This window comes from Scylla paramamosain, chromosome 11 (genome assembly GCF_035594125.1).
Source record: "Scylla paramamosain isolate STU-SP2022 chromosome 11, ASM3559412v1, whole genome shotgun sequence".
NCBI classification, from domain to species: Eukaryota; Metazoa; Arthropoda; class Malacostraca; order Decapoda; family Portunidae; genus Scylla; species Scylla paramamosain.
The window spans coordinates 15,679,774-15,689,574 of NC_087161.1; the positions used below are offsets into that span (position 1 = coordinate 15,679,774).

At 40.6% G+C, this 9,801-nt stretch overlaps 1 protein-coding gene across 1 annotated transcript; it reads right to left on the reverse strand.

Moving 5' to 3' along the window:
• Nucleotides 1-6,249: 6,249 nt before the first annotated feature.
• On the reverse strand, nt 6,250-9,400 carry LOC135104979 (uncharacterized). The gene is made up of 2 exons (XM_064012835.1): nt 6,860-9,400; nt 6,250-6,644 (listed from the first exon to the last, which is right to left on the reverse strand). Exons 1-2 carry the CDS (start codon nt 8,074-8,076, stop codon nt 6,404-6,406), a joined length of 1,458 nt encoding a protein of 485 aa, XP_063868905.1. The 5' UTR covers nt 8,077-9,400; the 3' UTR covers nt 6,250-6,403.
• Nucleotides 9,401-9,801: the final 401 nt, after the last annotated feature.

A 9,801-nucleotide genomic window follows, 5' to 3' on the forward strand; every position in this document is an offset into this window, starting at 1 on the left:
GAAAAAAAAAAAAAAAAACGGAGAGAAAAAGAAGACAGGAATAAAAGTCAATGAAAGGTAAAAAAAAAAGGAATAAAAGTCAATGAAAGGTAAAAAAAAAAAAAAGTAAAACACAGCACACAGGTGTTAACTGAAAGATACCACCGCAAGGATGGAGATGGGGGGTGGTAGACTTGCAAGGGGAGAGAATAATAAATCTAGGCACAGGAATAGGGAAAGATTATATATAATGTCCACGGTTTTGCTGAAAATTGTCATTCTTTCGGAAAATTGCGATTATTTTTTCAGAAAAAAAAACATCGCTTGCGGAATAACGTATGAGAACTGGTAGTACACATCACCTGTTACAGGATAAAAGACAGCAGCAGTTGTGGCTGTAGGGTGCCAGGGTGCCATGACAGCGACGCATGTGGGAATGCAACGGCGAGGACTGCAATGAAGTTCGACAGGTAACTGAAAAAAAAATGGAACGTCAAAAGAGAAAACCAAAAATAGTAGAAAACAATAAGCAAATACACAATACTCGTCAAACACACGCACACACACACACACACATTATTCTATCAGCATCTTGATTTCTTTCTTCAAAGCCTTAAAAATTAAAAACTTGGAGTGAAGAGAAGGGAAAATGGAGAAAAAGGTTGAAAAAAAACATGAAAGTCTGGTTGGAATCTGAAACCGAACAAAAAATGTACAAGAAATTTACACAATCATAAAATGCATAAATATGAAAGCTTTTAAATCTTTGTAAAGTTACAGTAACTCGAAAGAAAAGTGAGAGAGAGAGAGAGAGAGAGAGAGAGAGAGAGAGAGAGAGAGAGAGAGAGAGAGAGAGAGAGAGAGAGAGAGAGAGAGAGAGAGAGAGAGAGAGAGAGAGAATTTGGGCTGCATGTCTTGAAACTCACCAATAAATAAAGCTGACGGGGAGAGGTGGCGGCGAGTGACGAGGGGCAGGACAAGGACCACCAAGACAAAAGAGAAAGGAATGATGAAGTAGTAAAAGAAAAAGAATGAGGAAGTAGTATGTGAGGTATCGTCCCTAGCTATCGCCTGACAAGCCAATTTCCGCTTTGCACTCCGATGCCAAGGATTCTTAACTTTTTCACTGCTATTTGGCACACTGAGACATCTCTTCCTTTTTGACAGCCGCCTCCAAACATTATACTGGGTAGAAATTACAGAACATACTCTTTAATCCCCTCGTTTCTTGTACACGCTCACAGATATTTCATACATTGTTTCTAGTGCTGTGAATTGTTGTATGTTGCAGTGAAAATTAATTAATAAGCGAGCAGTTACTGATCTCCCTGAACAAGAGAACGAGGTGAGGTGTGTGAAAAATCTCAGTCATACATATAGAGGCGATCATGAAGAGGGAGCAGATATATTCTCCTTCATCCCCTCCTACATGAAAAACAGGATTAGATGAGTGGTTTAAGAAAAATCCCAAGCTTACTCACTGATCAGGATGCCATGAACTCTACGCCTTTCCTGAGGTGTATACATATATAGCTCGCTTTGGTCTAACACGTGATCTCCAAGACCGTGGTGGTGAACATTACACGCAGATATTGTTTTCTCGGTATCCTGCTCTCTTGCTTTAACGCCTTAGAATTTATTCAAGAAAAATAAATGGAAGCTGAGAGAAAGGAAATGGGGACAAGAAAAGCATGAGAAAAAAAATCACGTAATTAAACGATATTTTTAGATAATTTATTCCAAAACAAGAGAGAGAGAGAGAGAGAGAGAGAGAGAGAGAGAGAGAGAGAGAGAGAGAGAGAGAGAGAGAGAGTGGTGAAAGTGTGGTGAAAAGAAAGAGAAAGGGGAAGGGAAAGACGACAGCCTAAACGAGCGGTGAGGAATACAGGAGAAAAAGAGGGGAAAAAAAACCTTTGGGACGCAAGGCTCACCAATAAAGTTGACGCAGCATCAACAGGGACGGTGGTGGCGTGTGGTGAGGTGGCGAGGAGCTGGACGAGGACCATCACGACTGAAAAGCAAAAGGATGAAGAAGTAAAAGGAGACGACGATATGTGTAAGTTCATGCAGAAAAGGAAGCAGAAAACTCAGGGACAAGAAAAGGTGGAGGCTGACAAAGAGGACGTGGATAACAAGAGAAAATGTTAAGACTGCAACGACGCGCTCCCCGTCACCCACCACCATTCCCACCCCCCCTAACACACACACACACACACACACACACACACACACACACACACACACACACACAACCACATTCCTTCACTAAATACTGTCCCCACCCCACCACACACACGTCTTCTGTCCACTAGCCAGAACACACACACACACACACACACACACATTTCCTCTCACCACTGCAACGCACGCAAGCATACGACTCACAAACCGAGTCTCTTGAAACTAGAAGTGAAGCAGGAATAAAAGCGGAAGACGAGAATAACAAAGCGTTGAGGAAGGGAAAGATGAACAGGCAATCTGTAAAGGGGGAGAATGCAACATTAACAAAGATTTACTGAATCATTAAAGTTTGCCTCTAGTGGCTTACGGTGAAATTAGGAACTTTTGCGTGTGCTTTCGAACACTCACCCACTTTCCAATTGGTCTTAAAATCATGGTTTCCAGGAAAATCTATGAAAAATGTATATAGTGCAAGAATTTAAAAATAGCAACAGAAATCAACGGACTGTTCCATTGCCTTAGAATACAAGATGAAAAAGACAACAACACAAGTGCAGAGGCAACCGAGAAATTGTGGCTGGATGGTTGAAGTGCATAAAAGAAGGGAACAAACGAATGAGGACAGCAGTTTACACGAGGAAAGAGAATGAAACACGAACAAAGAGCGAGAGAAGGATGAAGCGCATCAAGTGTTAACCAAACAAAACTTAATATCACGTAAAGTTTATAATCTCTTAAAATCCTGTTTCTTAAGAACCGCTGATAACACTAAACAATATATACACGAGCGAGCAAATGTGGCTATTGAATTTTAATACAACTTGCGATGAGAGCTGTAAAACTCATCCCCGACACACACACACACACACACACACACAAAAAAAAAAAAAAAAAAAAAAATAAAATAAAATAAAATAAAATAAATAATAATAATAATAATAATAATAAAATAAAAATAATATATGTAGATAGATAAATATGCAAATAATATATGTAGATAAATAAATATGCAAATAATATATGTAGATAAATAAATATGCAAACTATTTAATAATAAAACAGCGAGGTCACAACCCCTCGGGTTACATCCCGTACCTACTTGCTGCTAGGTGAACAGGGGCTACACATTAAGAGGCTCACCCATTTGCCTCGTCGCTCCCGGGATTCCAACCCAGGCCTTCTTGGTTGTGAGCCGAGCGTGCTAACAACCACTGCACTACGCGGCGTGTGTGTGTGTGTGTGATACAAGGAAGAATAGGAGAATAGAAAAATACGAGAAAAATTAAGAAAATCCAAATAAAATGTGGAAGAGGAAAATACACACGTACAAACACACAAAATAAACAAAATAGAATAAGAAATAATAATGTGAATAAAAAAGCACGAGAAGAAAAGAAAAGAGAAAACAGACAAAATATTGCAACGAAGGAAAAAAAAAAAAGTCACCGTACAAGAGCGAGTAGCAGTACACGAGGCGGAGGAAGAGAAAGGGGAATAACAGAAAACGGGAAGGAGAGGGATATTGCAAAAACCCGCTCGCCACGCCACACGTCGTCGTCGTCGTCGTCGTCGTCGTCGTCGTCGTCGCCGCCGCCGCCGCCGCCGCCGCCGCCGCCTCCGCTCACCACAGCCACACGCACTGCCAACTTTCATGTCTCCTTGTTCCGGTTTCCTGTTACAAACCAAAGAAATTTGTGTAATCTCTAACACTTATAATTGCTTAATTTTCTGTGTTAACAAGAACTATACCAAATGTTTGAATACGGATCGCAAGAATTGAAGCTCCTATTATTATATTTGGTAAACAGGTGGTATACGTATCACAACCATCTAAAAGCATTCATTCGTTATTGTTGTTGTTCCGTAATCCTCGTCAATAACAAATAACTGACTGCCTAATTATTTCAAGGACTTGAAAACTTGCACCGAGGCAGCAATGGAGTAAATATACTAGCAGCTTTTGGAAGTGAAACAAGAAATTATAAAGATCTGTGTAATTTATCACACGTACGAGTAAGCGATAACAGAAAACTGAAAGGGAATCGACGAGAGGCAGACGCTGACAGAGAAAGAAAGACAGACAAGAGATAGACAAAGATAAACAGAAAGGGGCGAGGCACAGACAGACAGACAGACAGACAAAGAAGGTGGCGGCGGATGAAAAAAAAAACAGACGCAAAGGTGGGGATCATAACAGAGGGTTATAGTTAAAGAAAGAAAAGAGGGAAAGGGAAAGAGAAATATTCAGGGCAGAAGTTGGAAGCGCGAAGAGGATGATGAAAAATATATCAGCGAGACGCACGTCGCGTACATTGCCAGTATTCAAGGAACTTTTAACATTAACACGCATCACCTAAATTATAATATTTTAAACCATGAATCACCAGAAGGACGATTTACGATTAATTCCGAAATAGTTGGGAGGCAATTCTAGGAGGGAAGGAGGGAGGGAGGAAGGGAAACGAGGAGGGGGACGAGGAGATGGAGGGACGAGGAGAGAAAGCAGGGAAGGAGAAGAGGATGGGGATGGAGGCGTGGAGAAAAGGAAGTAACTAGTTAACGAGTAAAGGAGGAAACACATGAATCAGGGGGAAACGAGGGACTGAATGACCCTTGAAGAGCTTGTATCCTGTAATAATAATAATAATAATAATAATAATAATAATAATAATAATAATAATAATTAGTAGTAGTAGTAGTAGTAGTAATACCAGCTAATACCACCAAATTACCATGAAAAGAAGCGATAATGAAGCCAAGTACATCTAACTTAGCCATCTAACATTCCCTTACTCCCCTCCCCACCCTCTCCTCCTTCCACGATGCACAACTCTCCATCCACCAGTGAAGGAAATAAATCTCTGAAGAGGGAGGGAGGAAAGGGGAGAGAGAAGTGGTAGACAGGAGACAGCAAACAAACAAGAGAACGAAATTTATCATCTTGACGTTTAGAGCGGAGGGAGGGAGAAGGAAAACGGTGGAATGCTGCAAGAAACCAACTGACAGCCAAAGAAAGAACAGTGGAGGAGGAGGAAGGAGAGAGGAATGCAGCAAGAAGTAACAGAGGACAGCAGGGGGTAGAGTCTGAGGAAGGAGGCACGGGGTGGAGGCAGGGAAGGTGGCAGGGGGCAGGATGGAAAGGAGATGAAGGGTAATAATTGTAAACCTATTAGAAAAATGATCAATGTTCACGTGATACTGGGAATACTACCAAATATTTTAAAATCTCACTACTGATGCAGGAACAAATTAACTTGAGAAGAGGCAAGAGGGAAGATAGAGAAGTACATAAAGGAGTGGGAGGGTGCAAAACGAGGAACGAGCGAAGGATGGAGGAAGAGAACAAGTAAACAGTGAGGGAGGAGGAGAAAATGCCAACGAGTGGAGAAGCGAGGGAGAAAACAAGCAAACTGGTGATGATGGAGGGACGTAAAGAGTCTGAGTACCATTACCAACACTTTTAAAAATAAAATAGATATACGTGTATCTTGGAAATATGAAAACAAAACTTACCTCTAAAAAGCATGTAAACTACATAAAAACTTATCAAACTTATCTATAAACATCATGAAAACTAACACACACACACACACACACACACACACATACACGCTTGCAACGAGATAAGCAAACTTCCACTGTTTAATACAAGGCTTGAAACTCACCTGAACAAGACGTTGCAATGACACCGGATCGACAGTGACAATGTGGCGTGTGTGTGTCCTTGTTCGTGTGGAGAGGAGCGGTGGAGGACAAGATAAAAGATGAGAACGAAGAGAAAGAAAATTAAAATCGAGAAGCGTTGAATCAGCAGAAAAAGGAAGAGGAGGGTGAGCCCCATCTGCAGATGTAAGGTGAGGAACACAAGGCCGGCGGAGAGGGCGAGGATGATAATAACGATAACGATGGAAAGGCAACGAGGAGGAAGAGGGACACGAGGACAAACGTTAAAAAAGACTAAAGGGGGAAAAGAAAGGAGAAGCAGGAGGAGCCAAAGGAAGCTGAATGTAGGAAAAAATGGCACCGGAAAAAATGGCACCGGAAAAAATGGCACAGGAAAAAATGGCACAGGAAAATAAGGCACAGGAAAAAATGGCACATTGTTTAGTCTAGGAAAAAATGGCACAGTACAAAATGTGCTAAAAAAAAACTCAAGCTAAAAACGATACAATCAGACAGTACAATCAGCTAAAATTTGTTCACACTTTATTTCTATACATTTTACTGACTTTTCTTATAATGCTTAGGACTTCCATCGAATGTTGTGACCCGCTCCATGTAAAAACTCAACTGATTTGCGACCATCACGGCGATCTTGGCAGAGGTTCTTCATTCGTGTTTGTAGATTCTTGTACACCCTCTTCTGCCGTTTCTTGGGAGGCTCGCCACGAGATTCTAGCACCAACTGGGTAGCTACAACAGCATGGTCAGCTTGGATCCACTGGATTGCCCGCCATATTGTTGGGTGACTGTGACCAACCAACCTAGGAAAGTGATTATCGTAAATAGTTTGAGTTGCGTGGTAACTAACTAACCAATGACCATTCTAAGCTAAGCACAGTTATTCTGCTGGACTTAAAGCTCTAACAAAAAACAAAAACAAAAACAACGTGAAGCGCATCTTTTTAAAATAATTATAAAATGTGAAGAATATAATATAAAGTACCGAGTTACAAACATTTCCATAAATTTAACCAACCTGCTGTATCGATTGTTCCATCCCTCACATAAGTTGTTCGTGCGAGACTCGTCTCGAATAGTTGCTTCATGCACATTCCAGATTTCTGGAGGAAACCGTGGAGGAATGAGGCGGAGCTGAACTCTTGGGATCTCATTGTCATCTTGCTGTCTTTGGACTCGTCGATAAGTTCCCGTTACGTAGGTCTGATCGAAGTAAGTGACGAAAGGCTCCATGCCCTCTGGTGTGTTGTGTTTGAGGTAATTCATGCCGGCAGACACATCCTCTAGGGGAAGGAAAGCTAAACTGTCGACCATAGCACAGAACAACTTTATATCCTCATTTTCCTTGTACACAGTTGCCAGCCCTAACTCTTGTATTTTTGTCCATGATGACTGTGTCAGATGGTAGAAGCAGCAGCGAATAGTAACTTCCGATCCCAGTATTGCCGTGATGGCCTGTAGAGTTGCTTGTTCAAAGTCAAGCATAACGGTTCTAGGGTCTGGATACAGGTGGTACTCTGCACATTTCTCAAGAACTGCCGTAAAAAGTTGTTCATAGGTGTTTTGAGTCTTGTGTTGAAGGAATGCATAAACAACGGAGACAGCAGTGTTTCCGAGAGGAACACGAATTACATACAATTGTGTAAACTTAGGAGGGGCCATGGCAAAATTTCCATCCATCATCCAGATGTCTGATTTTGCTAAATGTCGTAGGGTCTGTTCACTTGCAAAAACAATAATGCGATTGTTACTGTCTTGACCATTGTCATAAATCAGGAACGGTTGTGGTTCTGGTCCACCTGTTGATGCCCATTCTCCCGAGATAACAAGTTCCTGTAATGAAGCAGGGTCGCGAGGCTGATTGGCGCTTTGGTGATGCCGAATCAGTCGTTTACAATGTTCTTGTGATACGAAATGAGCCTGCGCTTGGGTTCTCATGGTTAAGGCATTTTGGGCGTATATTTGACCAGGTTTATCTCTGGTAGTTTTTGCTAATGTTTTCATTCTAGACTTACACTTGGCTGCTTCAATAGCACTTTCGTCACCATCATGATTGTGTTCTGTTAAAAGTGTTGGGTTTTCATTTTGAAGAGATGTTGTTAATGCCCCTTTACATGAAAGTGTTCGCTTGACACACCTCCACCGCACCGTTTTACCTCTTGACCACTGCTTGGTATACATGTATCCACTGTAACACAGTTTGAGACCTCCCTTGTTGCTTTCGATAATTTCCATCGCAAAAAAAGTCCACAGAGTCCACTAATCAAATTATTCACAACGTGAGCCAAGAAAACTTCTGATCGATTTCGAATATAGGCTTCGAACACTTATAACATAACAATATAGGCTTCGAACACTTATAACATAACAATATAGGCTTCGAACACTTATAACATAACAATATAGGCTTCGAACACTTATAACATAACAATATAGGCTTCGAACACTTATAACATAACAATATAGGCTTCGAACACTTATAACCTAACAATATAGGCTTCGAACACTTATAACATAATAATAATTATCCAGTTTCAGATATCGGTGTATATGCTTGTGTGCCATTTTTTCCTAGGCTAAACAATGTGCCATTTTTTCCTGTGCCATTTTTTCCTGTGCCATTTTTTCCTGTGCCATTCTTTCCAGTGCCATTTTTTCCGAGTAGCAAGGAAGCTACACCACCGCTCCTCGCCACCACGACACACACACTGAAAAATGGGAAGTCCCTCAGGCTCAACCCTTCATCGCCTCGAGCTCACGTCTCGAAACCTAAGAAAGTTCGAACAGCAAAAATAGCAATCTCATCTTTTCTGAAACGTACTCTGACCTGTACCGAAAACCTTGTACTGTGCCTGTACATCAGTCGCAGTTTAACAGTTTATTAAAGAAAGGTTGGTTACAAAACAGTGCATAGGGGCGCACGAACATAGGTTGGGGATTAATAACACTACAGAAAAGAAAACACTAAATAAAAGCACTGCAAGAGAACTGGGCACTCAGGCTTGTTATTTTGTATTGTGGTTTATGAAATGTTACGGGGGATATTCGTTTTATTTTTGTGTTATATATAATTGTATATTACAATAGTTAAGTTTTTGTTATTATTAACGACTTAATGATGTGATATGAGGAATATTTATGATTCCATGTTACAGGTTATTGTAATGTGAAACTTCATTGATGACTTATTACCGATTACCGTTGTATTATTTTGTTAGGATGGGGGAGATGACCTTATCGCTGCCGATTCCATTAACAAACATATGCTGCTGCTGCTTCTTCTACTACTACTACTACTACTACTACTACTACTACTACTACTACTACCGATATTACTAACACCATCATCACCACCATTATTACTACTACTACTACTACTACTACTACTACTACTACTACTACACTACTTTACTATTATTATCAATATTACTACCACCACCACCACCACCATCACTACTACTACTATTACTACTACTACTACTACTACTATTATCAATATTACCATCACCACCACCATCACTACTACTACTACTACTACTGTTCTACTATTGTAAAAGTATTCTGAATAAAACAGACTTGCTTAGAGGAATAGCGAGCGTAGAGAAATTTGATATCATTGCTTTAACTGAAACTTGGTTAGACATGTCAGAAAAAGTATTTAATCCAGAGGTTAAGATAGATGGGTATACAATGTTCTATAAAGATAGGGAAAACAGGAGAGGAGGAGGCGTCGCGCTCTACGTTAGGGACACATTACAGTGTTGCATGAACAATAGAATTAAAACAGATAACAAAGCAGAGTCGATATGGGTAGATCTTAAGGAAGTATCGCAGTCAGTACAGTACCGACCAGTACAGAGGAAATTAACACCTCACTGTGGCAGGAATTAAACAGAGCATGCAGGTACAGTCAGGTATGTGTGGTAGGAGATTTTAATTTTAGGAATATCGACTGGAGTC